Below are 15,509 nucleotides of genomic sequence, written 5' to 3'. Positions count from 1 at the left end.
CAAAACAGCAAACGGAAAAAAAGGTGGAAAAACCTGGAGTGGAAATCCACGGCTTGACAGGCAAACCCAGGTGTGTGGGCGCCTTGTTGCCACTGACAGACATTTTAATTGAAAAGGAATGTGTGTTTGTTTGTCATGTTGTTTCCATGGTTCATTCCCATTCAGGTTGAAGTCTCTATATAGAATGTGCAATTTTGTGTTATGCATAAATTTGAGGCTTTAATTGCCGGCTGCCCTTAGACTCAGCCGAGATTGACATGCTAATTAGGTGGGTCTGCTTTGTCCTTTTTTTTGGGGCCCCGAAAAAGTGTGCTACAATATTTTATATTATGCTAATTAAGCCTGACCCCAAAATATGGCAGGGAAAAGGCTTTGGAGGCTTTGGAAAACCATCTCGGAGCTTGACTTTAGTCATAACTCCCATATCAATCAATCAGTCTCTGAGGCCATTTCCCAGTTGGTTAGGCATTCAACCCCGTTGGGAACTAGGCCTTCCGTATCACCGGGTTCCGAGTTACCAGTTCCCAGCTCCGAATTCCTGGTCTCTAAGCTGAGGGCTTTGTGGAAACTAATCAGAAACTTCTTTGCCTTTGCCGCCTTTGTCACCTTTTTGCCGCTATATATTTTCCGCTACATTTAACTGCCGTTCACCTTTCTGCCCGAGAACTATAGCATTTTTTGCTGCTAATTTGGGAGCATCAAGGGTTCGCTTCGCTTCTCTTCCCCTCTTTTTTTTTTGTCGTTATCAAATTGAATGGGCCTGTCCGTCAAGTGGGAGTCCTCTCATCCTGCCCTCCCCGAGGACAAGTTCCTCAATGAATTATTGACTAAAGGACAGCAGCAAAAAGAAGATGAAACCGGGCGGCATTTAACGCAATAGCACGGAAAATCGATGACAATTCAAGCGTTGATAATTTTGCCCGAGAGTCGTGGCATAAAAATGGCAACGCTTTCCAACTTAAGCAATTTCCCACAATTTCCACCAAGCTTGCGAAGGAGAGCAGCGTCCTGCTCATATGGGAGCATTCAGTCTAAACCATTTTGGACGTGAATTAGAGCCAGCTGGCCGGGAAGCGTCGTCCGACTAGGGCTTGGCCCACTGTGTGACCCATTAGAATGATCGTTGTCGAAGTCGTACGTGTGTTGGTCTGATATATGCGACTCAGTCGGGCCGAAAGGGAAGTCCGTGGCTCTCCGGGCTGCCGTAAAGTGGCGCCTAACAAACTCGAACGGAGCGAGTGAGTGCCGCCGCCCATGGCCGCCGCAATGCAATTGATTGCACTTTATAACGTGCGGTTTCCGGTAGACATTACCCGCATTTTGCCCCAACCGATGGATGTGGCTGTGGGCTGGCCCTAATGTCTTTTCTGCTTTAACTCCAATGCAGCACTAGCTCCATGCCCGCCCACAATGAATAAATGAGCACTTGTCTGGGTTCTGCTGGGGTGTGGGTTTCAGGGGGGAAGTGGAGGTGGAGCTGGAGCTGGAGCTGGGTTGGGGCCATCAAATGGCAGCAAGAAAAATTATCCCAGATATTGTCTAGCAATTTAGCTGATTAAGCTGATGGATGTAAAGCAGGAGCAGGAGCAGCAGCAGCAGGACGAAGACGAGGGCGATTAGGGCGAAAGCCAAGGAAGAAAGACTGCGCAGATTGAGATGCCCCGATAGATAAAAAGGGTTAATGCGATTTCAGCTGTGACACGAAGGGGACAGTGGTGGAAAAATCGAAAATCGCCATACTATATATATGTATGTACATATATCTTCTTCTACTTACCGGCACCACATGATTCTTGGCTCCCCAGCAGATGGGCTTGAAGCTGCCCTTCCGCGTCGCCTCTTGGAATTCGCCAAATTGATTCTCCCAGTCGTAGGATATCAGACGTGCCTCCAGTGTCATTCCGGCCAATTCCGGCGGCGATGATATAAGCACAGGGTTTGAGTCACTGCAAGATAAGACAAGAGAAGGTCGGAGAGATCAGAGATTGGTGGCATTAAACGGAGCAGACGCTAAATAACATTATTAACTTTATTATTATTGTCAACTTTGATTAGGACTTAAAATTTATTGCGTTGGCTGAGAACCACCCTCAACCCTCGAAAAAATCCGCCTTGCCAGCACATTTTCAACTTTTTGCCCCCAAAAAAATTGGCTTGAAGGAAGGGCCAAGGACCTGATCCCTTCTTCCGGTAAGTCCTGGCAGATTTGCGCTTGGATTTTCCTCCGGGGAGGCGCGCGCGCCCAACAAAAACTTGAGCTAATTAATCTTTTAGATTTTCATTTGTGACGCGTCAAATACGTTGTTACAATTTCGGTCTGCCAGAGCGAAATAAAAACCGCACACGGAGCGGAGACGGAGCCGGAGCTGGGATCCTGCTGGGGGTAAGAAAAACCTAACAAATGGGCCAAAAGTGTAAAACCCTGGCAAGCGGCGGGCAGGCAATCAGTGGCGTAGTCTGGGCCGGAAGAGTAGTCGAGGGAGATGACTAATGGATTGGCTCATGGAAGTCATTTCTGCGGCTCTGTTTGTTTGCTGATTATTCAATTGTGTCAACCCCGCTGATGCCGCTGCCGCTGCCCAGGCAGGACCTTTTCTCCTATAACAAATACGTATAATTTGGCTGTTTAATTTGATTTCTGTTTTTACTCAGGATTTGCCATTTATCAAGTGTCTTTGAAAGGCTTCAAAGCGCGTTGGCGCCTCGGGCGCTTTTAGAAAATATTTTTACTTGAACTGATTTATTGTCATTAGTTGACATTTGATAAATAAATGGATTTTGCAGAAATAAAATAAGTAAATAAAAATTTAAATATCTTTAAAACTGGATTTACAGTATAGAATAGAAAGATTAAGGCACCAAATACAGTTTACATTTCATTATTTTACTGGAGAATATTTTGATAATTTTTGATAGTTACAAAATCTCTATAACTTATATATACATTTAATATTAACAAAAATAATCTAGTATTCAAATCACAACAGAAGGTAGAAAGTAAATCCTCAAATGCTGGTAATTTTTAACTTCCCGAAACACAAACTTTAATCCTTTTCAAATGTAACTTCAAAGCCTATTTTGCTAAATAAATCTCAACATAAAAAATCTAAAAAGAGAGGATCCTAGTGAACCCTATTCAGTAAAGGGAATTATATTTTCTAATCCCATTTCCTAATGCAGCGATCCTTGAAGCTATATACCGCTGGAAGTTAATCCCTGCAGCTGCTGTGCTCACCCCTCCTCGTTGCACTGCCATGGCCCGGGCTCTGATGTTGTGCAATATAAATTCCTTCTCTATATTCATCTCGACTCATTCATTCCCTCCTCCATTCATTCATTTCGCCTCGTTTCGTTTCGTTTGGTTTTTACTCAGCTTGCTTTTGGTTGGCTCAGCAGTGTCTGCCCCGCGACGTGTCCGTCCGCCCGCCCTTACAATTAGGCTAATTAATTTTGTTCTTTGCCGGGCATTACGAAAAATGTTGCTTTAATTTCATAGAACCCACACACACACACACACACACATACAGAGTGGGTGGTCGAGAGGGAGGTGGAGCGGGAAACGCACATTTTCTTTGTGCTCTCCCTCTTTTGCTGCTGCGAGTTGTTTTTGTCGGCTGGCAGAATCCTTTGGAAGCCGCAAACAAATCTCTTTTAATTAATTTATGATTCCACTCAATCCGCATCGAGGGTTGTGTCTGCGATAGTCCTCTCTCCGAGTGGCTGGCGGGAGTGGCAGGGGGGGTTGACTCCTGCGGCGAGTGAACCAGGGGGAGTGGGGGAGACGGCGGACTAAGGGAAGTGCCGCTGCAACAGCCGCAACAATTTGCGGTTGGAAACACGAAAAATATTAATGTCTGCGGATTGATTGCAAAATCTCCCCCTACTTCCTCCTCTCTAATGGCCATGGCGATGGCCACTTGTGCGAGTCCGCCCCGCATTTCCACATCCACAACCATGTCCATGTCCGTGTCCGTTTCGGTGTCGGTGCGGTCCGGATCCATGTCCTACGTCCCGCAATAATAATAATATAAAATAATATATGACCCGTCTCCGTCCATCTGTTTTGTGGCAGTGCAATGCACTGAGACATAGTTGGGATTTAAATGGATTTGATTTCGAAATCAAAGAATTATTAATTATGTGCTTAAACTCAACAGTTACAGGAACTTTTTATGATCCTAAAAGCAAGCTAATAACAGTTAAGAAGTCCTTTTAATCGAGCTTCTAATAAATCCCTTTCAGATATATTCTTTTTTTTAATTTCTAAATCTATTTAACAGACTCTAATATTTTCTCCCAGTACATCTGCATTGCATTTCCCTTTTACATTTGGTGTTTGCGGTTCATTCGATGGGTGTTTTGAAGGGTGTTTCGAGGGGTGTTTAAGGAGAGCCAAAAGGCAGCCGGGGGTGCAAGGTTCACTGGCTAATATATCCGGCCTGCATATGACCGTAACCGGCGTAACCTCCCCCACATGCTCGTACATATAATAAATATAAATGCAGTGGAAACTCACACAGATGTTGGTAATGTAAAAGCGGGATAACATCCTGTAGGACCCCGCCCAGCACTCAGCACTCGCCACTCGAACGCCCCCGCTGTGTGCGCGCATCAATCGCTGGCGTTTTAGCCTTATCGCCATTGACTTCATTGGCACTCAGTATAATTAAAATGATGGCCCAGCAGCAGCAGCAACAGCAACAGCAGCAATGGCAGTGGCAGTGGCAACAACAGGAATCCAGCCAACTAGCCAGCAGCAACATTCGGCAGGACAAAGGATCTCCTCGCAAATTCGGAGGTGGGAGAGCGTCACTGGTTTGGCATTGTTGATTATAAAATCCAATGGCACATCACACAATGCCGGCCCCGAAATGCATTGCGAGCGGAACCAGCTTCAGGCTGGACTGGATTCATGGAACTGCAACTCCTGCTCCTGCCACTCCTACGGCCACTGCTGCACTTCTGCAGCCCATCCAGAACCATTTCCACTCCGACTTCCAACTGCAATGCGCCGGCAATGGGTTTATTTATGTAGCGTTATGACGACGGCGCAATTCCACAAAGGAGGCGGAATGGATGCAGGGGCGTGGCCTCCCTCTCTGGAGTAAGAGGCCAAGTATGTGTGTGTGTGTGTTCTGGGTTATGGGCTTTGGGTGCTCCTGCCCGAATGGGGGCAGAATTCAATTTTGAACTCGAATGCAATTGCAATTGGCATAACGGCCAAATGACCGTTCCTGATGACAAATGAAAACTAAAATGGCAGGGGGCCATCGGGGGAAGGGGGTATCGGAAAATGGATATCTGATCAAGCCATCCATTAAAAGTCATTCAAAGAAAAAAGAAACTGAAATCATAGCAAGCTAAAATGGAAGCTTAATGCATATAATGGCTTCTTTTTCGTGTTTGAGTGAAGTTTATTGAAATTCTCTGAGAATATTTACGGTTTAAGGAAGCCTCTTAACAGTCCGTTGAGTTATAAGTGCATTTTAAACATAGTTTTTCTGTTTGTGATTAATTTTTTGATAATTTAAAAACCTTCTTCATATTTATAAATAAATGTGAAGCTTAGAAAATAAGTTTTTTTCGTAGCTTAATGCAGACTTCTAACAGTCAGTTAGGTTTAACGTTTACTTTTAATATATTATTACCTATTTGATAATTTCAACACTCTTGTTCTCCTATAAATAAATATAAAGCTCTGAAATTTGATTATTTTCTGTGAAGCCTTAATGACTTGTCTACCAAACAGTATCCTTAACTTTTAACAAGATTTCCTTCTCTTTAACCTTCACATTAATTAACCCAACAGCAACTTTTTCCTCAGCTTGAAAGCAAAAAGTATAAATTTAACAAGATGAGCCAGCGTAGCCCGGGAAATATCGCGTTGGATAATTGCGATGAGCCACGCAAGAGTATCGATAGCAAAGCGACGGCAGCGGGGTGAAGGCTAAAGGCAGTCGGAAAAGCGGGAAAATCGCAGACTCGTGTGTGCAGAGTGTGGGCCATCCGATATGCAAAGAAGACGATGGAGAAGAAGTCATAAAGTAATAAAGGATATCATGAGCCTTAATGAGACTCCCTTCTCGGGCGCACAAAGAGGATATCTATATCACTCAGCCCCAAACAATTAACGAAAGCTGCGACCCAACGGCAAGCACTATAAAATGAAGCCAATTTGCGTAGCTCAACAAACAGAAAACGCCAATAAACAAAAGGGAAACAACAGTGGCGGCGGCAGGACGCGGGAGCAGGACACTGGGGATAAAGGACGCACAACGCTGAACACTGAACGCTGGACACTGGGAATGGGAGTGGAAATGCACACAACTTGAATAATTACTTTGATTTTAATGCCGGCACCGGATCCAGGCCAGTGGCGAGGCAGACACAAACGCACGTACAATTAAAATTAATTTCAGTGGCCATGGCAAGTGCGTAAATTGTAAAAACCACTATCACATTATTTTTTCTGGTTTTCCCCGCCGCTTTGGGAAAAGCGTTGCCCAAATGGTCATCGTCTCTGTGCCGGAAAAATCAGGCAACAAAAACCCCAAAACGTAAAACGTAAATTAAGCCAATAACGGGGCAATCGGGCCCGGGCATCGGTACGATTCAGGAATCACAGGACCCTGGCCAAAAGGACTCGTGGAACGGAATGAACCCGTGTGCGAGGGCGAGTTCCGCAGGAGGAGATGAAGGAGCAGTTACTGGTGCAGGAGCAGGAGCAAGAGCGGAAGCGGATTGGGCGCATGATCAATGAAGCTCAGCGATTTCGCAGGTGCACAGTGAGAAAGAAAAGTGCCCCAGGGGAGGTCAGGAATTTTTTGTAAATAAGGATTAAGGATTGATAGGAGTAAACATTTCTACTAATAATTATCTAATCGTAAGGATGACTATTTTGTGACACAAACTAATTAAAGCTTCGTAAACTAAGATTAGATCTCATAATCAGAACTCCTGACAAACCGCGGTAAATGAACAACTCACTTAACTCGCTCTCATGCTGGGTTTCTCGCTGTGCTGCATTCCATTCCCCAGTCAGACGATGTCCTGCCAGCCTCCCACAATCAACTCCACAATCCACAATCCATACTCCCTACTGCACCCACCGCCCCCACCTCGGATGCATTGTGTGCTTTATGTCCTTGGGCCCCGACGCACGCTAACGACTTCAATGAGTTTTGCATGATGACGACGACGACAACGACAACGACGACGACAACGACAACAACGTTGTCCAGCCTCCCATCCTGATGGGCGCCCCATAATTCTCCCCTCCTCCCCCATCATCACTCTTCCCCGTCGTCGTCATCATTGTGTCGCAACTCCCGCCCCACGTCCGAGTGTATCTGTGTGTCGGTCAATTGGGCCACAGTTGAACTGCAAACAATTTTGGAAGCCCCTTTGCAACGTACACTTACCGAAAATCTGTGCGTATCAAATTAAATTGAATTTCAACCACAATAAGCATCACAGATCACAGGCTCTGAGGTGGTGGGGGGTGGGCAGGTAGAGGTGGCGCTGGAAGGATGCTGGTTTGGCATTTGCAAGTGGCTTATAATTACATTAGTTGCAGACCAATTGAGCCTCAATTTGGCCGCCATGGCTGGTGCTGCTGGCTACGACCTGTGTGCATCATTAGCTTATCATTCAACGTGGCATTCCGAATCGCAATGGAACGAAGCAGAGCATAGCCACTGGTTATATATGGGCAGTGTGGTGTGAACCAGATGATAAAAACCATCAATATTGCGACAGGATTTTACTGACAGTCGATTGAGTGGGTTTCTTTAAACAAATAAAGTATGGCTAACATTTAAAGCGTGTTTGGAAATGGGAATTGATTGCACTTCATTCTATTCTATTTATTATGAATTTTTAAAGAAAATTTGAAACCTCATTAAACTCAGCCTAAAAGTATGCAACGATAAATGTAGTTTGTGGTGATTTAATTTAACAGCAAATGAAATCGTATTTGCTGTGGATTGGAACCCCCGATGCTATTTCGTAATTATTATTAGCAAACAATACTGCAATTGATTGAATTAAAAATCCCAGGGAGTTGGGGCTATTTCGAGTACATAACTGCACAGTAACTCTATAATTCAACCACAGGATGCGTAGTCCCCGTTCCAGCGTTCAGGCCAATGTTATTGTTTCGCCCATGTTCGTTTTCCATCATTGTTTAATTAAACCTGAAGCGCACAACATGCGGTACCTGCGGGCGATCTAGACATAGAACAAATAGGAGCCGCAGTCCTTGCCACGCCTCATCGCTTCCACTCCATCCCAGGACCAAACAGAGGAGGAGGAGGGTTTCTGTTGCATTTCCATGACCCCCACACTGCCCCCCCCACATTCCCCCAATCGAATTCGTGTTCGTTTGTTGTCGTTCGGGTTTTCATTATGAATTTTAATCCTCATATCGCATTCGCACTTTCGGTTGCAGGAGCTCCAGGCCCCGGATCCGGACTTGCTGCCCCATCCTCCTCCCCGGAATGGAGAGAGATTGAGGCTGGATCAGGCCCGTAGCCGGACATTAAGCGCTACAAAATTGCAGTGGCCATAATAACTGACCGACAACAATAACAGGAACAGCAGCAACAATGCGGGGCGGGGCTTTTGTATTAAACAAACAACAACGAGCGCGTGAAGCAGCAATAACACGGAGAAGCGGAGATGGCCCGAAACGAGGCCTGAACCCGGCCTGGACCCGGACCCGGGCCCGGGCCAGAGGATGGCTGCCCCGTAACGACAGACAATTGCAAATGACTTTATCAATTCATGTCGATTTCGGGTACACGCAGTTCAGTTCGGATCTCGTCGGACAAGGACAACGGCAGCGACGACGACGACGACGACGATGAGGGGTGTTTGGAGTCCATGAGTCCATAAAGTGGACATTGTACGGACAAAAAGCCAATGCCTGGGCCATGGGCCTCCACCCAATCACTTGCAACAAAAAGCTGTAAGCAGACAATGTCGTTCGTTGATGGGCCCAGAACTACGATTGTTCGGGTCACATTATGCGTTGGTGTATTATGAGACCAGGTGTTGGAGAAGTCTGTCAAAGAAAGGACTATCTGAACACGAATCTATGTAGATTCAAAATAAACCTTTTTCGAAACTAAATTAGCAGAATTAGGTCTTACACTCCTCTCTCATACTAAAAAACCCTTAAATCCCCGCAAATACCTCACTAACACTTTTAACAGACGCTTTTTATCTTAATGTAATCCCAGCGAGAGCCATCGGATGTCCCTTCCCATCCCTGTAACTCATTTACGTGGCCATGTTTTCCGCTCCTTAGCTCACCTTTTTGCCCACGCAGACCGTAATCCATTTATGCCGTTTACTTTGATTTGCGGTCCTAAAGAAAATTATCTTTGATTCGATTCGGAGCTGGCCCTGTGTCAATAGGATGTGATTAATAGGGCGTGCCCAAGGTCCTTGCTGGGGACTCTGGTTTAATTTCAACTAATTTTCAGCGCACGCTTTAATACAATATTTATAAGGCCGCCGCTGATTGATCCTAGACCCATGGGGGAGCCTGCATTCGAGGAGTCAAGTGCAGGAGTCGGGGTAAAGGATCTCGAGAGGACCCTGAATGGACCTCGAATGGCGGCTGAATGCGAGAAGGAGGCGACTGGTGGGTCGGTCTCTGTTTATTTAGCACTTGATGGTAATAGAAATCAATATTTTCTAAATAAAAGCGAGGTCGTGGCTGCGCCGCTGTCTCGTAATTTATTTTTCCACATTCACAATTCTCAATTAGAGCAAAGCCAGAGCCGGGGCCAGAGCCGGGTGCAGCAGTGTGCTTGCCCTGAGTTCATTTTCCGATTGTTTGTTAGGCAAATACTTCAGAATGGAGAATACCCGAGTGCGGAGGCAACGGCATCGAGGCAGCCAGGAGAACCCGCAATCCTCTCCTCCGCTCCTTTTCCGGTCTTTGGTCTCTCTTTGGCTGAGTTCGTTAGGTGATTTGGTTATGCAACAACATCATTAAATCACCAATTACTTTAGTCAACAGAGGAATAAACCGAATTTCCTTATACACAAGCCAAGTCCCCGACAACGTCGAGTGGGCGGAAGGCAGGACCTGCTCCCAGGTCGAGAAAGAGGTGTTGGCAAGGACCGGAGAAGCTACAATGGCTCCAAATTGAATGTGAATAGCGAGCAAATTGATTTGTGCCCAGAATGTTGTTAGTTTTTAGTATTTAAACTGCAGCAGTTTGTGTCGATTAATTAGTTGACATTCAACTTATACATTCATATATTCTTTTTGAAAGCTTTTGGGTGCTCAAGAACTATGAGCCGGCGGCCATTGCCTGTAATCGATCAATTGACATCCTTTTTCCCCTTTGCCATGTTCCGATACATATTCTTAATTCGGAATGTGTCAATTTTCATTAGCTCTGCTATGGATCGGCATCCGGATACGGATCCGGCTTCGGCTCTGGTTCCGTCTCCGGCAACGGAATGCGCCCGCCCATTCAGGACTACCATGCAATTTTGATGAGGCAGAGCAAGGAGGATGGAAATAAAGTACTTACGTTGCCAGCTGCTCGATGCCGAGCGAATGCAACACTGTGGGCAGACTCGGCAGTGAGTGACACGTTGTCAGCTTCTTCTGGCGCGGATAGTAGAGTGTCAGCACGGTGCAGCTCTCCTCCTTCATGGTGAGTCCACCTGGAACGAAAAGGAGAACGGGAATCAGACGAATTGCATAAGAAATGCGGCTGTGAAAAACAAAAGCAACCCGATCCCAACCCCAATGCCCGGGGAATGCAAAAGGTACGCTGGCTTGGCCAGGTGAGGGCCCTGGTCCTTGGTCCTGGGCTCGCTACAAAGGATGAAATTAAGCGGCCGTTGCAGTTGGCAGAGCAGTAAAACAGCCAAGGCGCCATCATAATAATATGGCAAAATGGAGACAACGTTGATGCTGATGGCTTGGAACAGAGGCGACGCGTCGCCTTGCCTCGCGTCGCGGGTATTGCTTTATTTGAGTTCCAGTTGGGCACCGCTTTACGTTTCGCTGCCTCACTGACTTCCACGGATCCATCTCGTTCCGTACGGTTGCAACATCGTTACGTTTGTCTATTACGACTCCCGAGTGTCTCCATTGAGAGTTGTCACCCCTCCACAGCCCACTCCTCAATCCTTAGCACTCAGTCCCCTGTTTCTTCTCGCCTGCTGAATTGTGTAGATTGTGTTTGAATTTGTGCAAGCAAGCAAGAAAGTCAAATTTACGTTAGGTGCTATTTTTGTACCCCTTCGGAGAAGAGAGGAAAATATGCAGGAATGGGTCTGCAGTGGAGCGTTTGCTATTTACGACACTGAAATGAGTTTTATGGGACTCGCAGAGAAGTTTTATAACAAAAATGTAAGTTCTAGGAAGGGATACTTGAAGTCAATTTTGTAAAAATCTCTTAAAGATAATTTGGGGAAATTTGCAAAGGAAATAGTTAATTGATTGTTTTGCAGGAAATTTCAATAAAAAGGTAACTTTATTACAAAGAGTTTTACTTACTTTACTTCTCAAACCCCCAACTGTTTTACAGGAAATTTAAATTAAAAGGAAAGTTAAATTACAAAGAATTTTTCCTAATAACAACCTAGAGCAATATTCTTTCACAAAATAGATAGCAAATTTTACACAAATTTAAATTAAATTTTAAAGGAATTTAATGTTGGACACCTCAAAGATTCAGCACTCTTCTCGGCGCTTCTCAAACCCCCAACTTATACGCCCTTTTTTGCACTTCTCCTGAAACTGAGTGACTAAGAAATGTTGCTTCGCCCTGCATTTCAGTATCCTTCCAAATCAGTACTTTCCATTATCGTTGCCTGTTGCGACAGCTTCACATTTTGCCATCTTCCACTATTCCAATCTCATTAATAACAACCTCTATGCAGTCTGAAGCAGCGCATTGTCCATTTCGCTGGAGTCCCGAGCAGCAGCTGTCACAGCAGGAGCAGGACGACCAGGACGAGAGCAACGCCCACAACGCCTTAACACCTGCACACAGCTCACCTATACCGTTCCCTCTCGTCCCTGTGCTAAGTGAAATGTTCCACTGTCTTGGTTTATGTATTTTACAATGACGTGGCTGCTCCGTCTTCGCTCCTTTGTCTTGGGCCTTCGTGTGCAAGGATTCTCCGGTGTGGTCTGGTCTGGTCCTGTCGCATATCGTTTGGCTGATTTAAATGTGTCATAACGACGATTGCTCACCGTTGCCACTGCTGCCTGTTTACACAACCTCCCCCCCCCAATGTTTACGCCCCAGCGCCACCGTCAATTTCGTAGAACATTTTCGCTCACGACAATGTTGCTGGGTCTCCTTGCTCCTGGCGTCGCCCCGTTCCTTTCTACAATTTACTGAATTTTTTGCAATCTTTATGGCTGTGTTGGGGTCGGGTTTATGTACAGGTATAGCCAGAGCTATATATATGGACTCCCCGAGCACTTACCCAGGGTAATTGCCTTTCGTGACGAACTGTCATAAATGCATTCGGCGATGAGTCTATCCCCGGGCAGCGAGTGCACCGATTGTGGCAAACGTCGAAAGTCCTGATAGGCCACGTCTATATTGCTGTCGTGTGCAATTGGCGGCAGCTCCTCGGTTTGTCGTATCTGGGAAAAGGGAATGGGAACGGGAATGGGAAAGGGAACGGGGGGATTAGGAGCAGAAGTTTGCTCATTAGCATTGCATTTTGATATTCGGTGTCCTGGCAAAGGGACAGGGCCTGTGACACTCACCTGGCGCAGCTTAACCTCCTTGCCGATCTGATGGGTGCGCATCATCACCGCGAATATGTTGATGCCCTGCGGGGGGAAGGCATGGGCTGTGCAGTCCTCGATGCACTGGCCCTCGGACACAACCCTCCGCTGGCCCGGTGGGATGATGTGCCGCCAGTTGGGGTCCATTCCTGCAGAGAGAAAAATAGATCGAGAGAGGGAAATGTTCAGTTTCAGTGCTTTTAATTAACGGTTCGGCGGGGTTCGAGGGGCGAGGAGCGATGCTAAAAGCTGCCAACCGCTACGGGAGTGACTGCTGCCGTAAACGTAAACGTAACGTAAGCGCGGAATGCTCACCAAAAACCCCAACCTCGTTATCATCGCTCATCAGTGTCCTCCCACTCGACACTCTGTTTAACTTTGAACGTTGATTTTTTAATTCGATTTGTCGCAGAACGTGTAATTACATTTTAATTGCTGCTTTTGATGTTTTAACAACTTTGTCAATGCAGTCGCGAGTACAGAGTCCATATCCCAACCCCCATGACATGCCCCCATTCCACACCCATATCAATTAGGGACATTTCCTTCTTTTCAAGAAGAAATTGCTTGAAAATCAAATTTTGCATTTTTGAATTTTTAGGGCGCGATTTGGTTTGGCCCTCGTTGACTCAATTAGTTAAATGTTGTGGAATATTGTTCATACACAGGACCCCGCATGTTGTGTCCTGGGGCCATTTCCCCCGCAGTTCCTACCCCACACACTCAATTAGGGCCGCGTGTCGCCTGCCATGTTGAAAAAATATTTGAAATTCATGTGCTACATATACAAAAGGCAGCTCCTGCCCTAGCTCCCGCTCCCGCTCCCGTTCCCGCTGCTTCTTAGCATCCTGGGTATGCCTGCTCCCTGTTCAGCCGCTTGGCATTTCAATTGTTGTGCGTGGGAGTCGGGGGATGGGAGGAGGAGCTGCTGCTATAGCTGCTATAGTATGCCAATCAAAATACTCGCGGGAAATACTTGGCATTGCTGGAAGAGCCCATTTCTGAATTCAGCTGGCAATTGATTTCCATTTTTGTTTTCAGCTCTCTCTCTCGTAAATCTGGGCTTAAATGTTGGTTAAATCCTTTCTCCGTACAACTCGATTACGGAAATTACTCATGTCTATATGCAACTGATTGAATATCAAGAATTTATGTCAGTGAAGTCTATACTTTTATTTAATAATCTCAAGACCTAATGACTTTATTTCATAATCTTAAATTGATTTTCCCTTTTCGAAATCTGATCAATTTCCCGTCGACAGTCTGGCCAATTACGTGACGTGAACCATTTTAAATATTGAATATTGCAATTCCAGATTAGTTTCCAATTGCATTAATTTTTTGTTACCTTCTGTACCATTCACCATTTATTTTTACGCCCTTTTTTGCGGCAGATATTGGATATTCGATTCAGACTGCTGACCTATTTTCTGGACGGTCTGGTCCTTTTGCCCCGATCTGGCTTATCCTTTATAATCCCATTGAACCTACGTAAAAATATTAACTTTAAAGCCCTTTTGCATAAAATATCCATTTGGCTGGCTGATGTGCGGTGTGTTTTTCCTTTTGGAATTTAACAACCTCAACGGGCGGAATATTACGTAATGAATTGAATTTACCACCCACCCATGCGACTATATCCCAACTATATGTAAATTTGCTTTGCATATTTGTTGCGGAGATTATTTCTATTAATTTTCATAGTCAATGGCCGCGGAATGGGCTTTTTTGGCTTTGTCATGTTGCAGGGAATCAATTTTCAATTACCAAAAATATTGTTTAACTATGCCCTGCTGGCTTTAAAAAGTTTTATCCAACTTTCTGGTCATTATACAAAATGTCACGCCACAGAAATCAATCAATCTAACGTGCTGGCTGGCCGCCTGACTGGACTTTATGATACTCAAATTCAGTATCATCAATTTAATTGAAAATTGCGATTCATGCGAGGCCGCCTCCTTGGGGCCAACTTTGACGGGGCTTTGGCCAAAAGTTTTGCGGCCATCCTTTAATTGATTTCCATTAACTTTCAATTCGATCAGTCCATTTGAATATTATGACAGCGACAGAGCGGCTGAGAGCTCTCGCTGTGAAATTGCCGACCATCGGAGTGCCCAATTCCAATTCGTGCGGATTCATTTCATTTCCATTTCAGTCTCTGTGCGAATTTCCATTCATTAAATCAAAATTCAATATTGGCCAGGCGAAGCATGACGGACTGGCCAGGGAGCAGGGAGCAGGGAGCAGGCGGAGGGTGGCGGCCCTGGCTCTATTTCTATTTAATTTGGCCCAAAGCGCGCCGGGGACAAGCTCGCAATTCATAACTACACATATTTTACAAATCGATATTTAACGCTGCCGCGCGCTAGCTCTGCGTTTTTGGCAGTTGCATGTTGACAGCCAGCACACGGCGAATGGCGAATGCAGAATTCAGAATGCCGAATGCCAGAATGCAATGCAAAACTGTGCGATTGCTACTTTTCTAATTATTTTAAATGGCAATTTGTGTCAAAGCGTCAGCTCACTCACTTTGTGTCCCGAATAGAGAGGGACGACTACCGCCCGGCAGGCGAAACAATTTGATTAGCGTCCAATGGCACAGCCACAGATATCGCCAATATATAGCATATATACGTACATATATTTGTTTATTTGCCAGACTGAGGTACTTGGCTTCGTAAAATCACATTTGATAAATACATTTTTGGGTCAACACAGGATCTGTGTG

The 15,509-nt window shown here is 45.5% G+C and overlaps 1 protein-coding gene across 1 annotated transcript in view; it reads right to left on the bottom strand.

The window, feature by feature from the left end:
- The window catches only part of olf413 (DBH like monooxygenase olf413), a 136,291-nt gene that overhangs the window by 10,921 nt on the left and 109,861 nt on the right, over positions 1–15,509 (bottom strand). Inside the window, exons 8-11 of the mRNA XM_017175464.3 lie at positions 12,761–12,930; positions 12,472–12,634; positions 10,554–10,689; positions 1,778–1,946 (exon numbers count right to left, since the gene is read on the bottom strand). Of these exons, the coding sequence (XP_017030953.1) occupies positions 1,778–1,946; positions 10,554–10,689; positions 12,472–12,634; positions 12,761–12,930 (638 nt within the window). The remainder of the gene's footprint in view (positions 1–1,777; positions 1,947–10,553; positions 10,690–12,471; positions 12,635–12,760; positions 12,931–15,509) is intronic.

Source organism: Drosophila kikkawai, chromosome 3L (assembly GCF_030179895.1).
Source record: "Drosophila kikkawai strain 14028-0561.14 chromosome 3L, DkikHiC1v2, whole genome shotgun sequence".
NCBI lineage: Eukaryota > Metazoa > Arthropoda > Insecta > Diptera > Drosophilidae > Drosophila > Drosophila kikkawai.
Note: the sequence above shows the minus strand (reverse complement) of the source record. Positions and strands in the feature narration are given on the sequence as shown.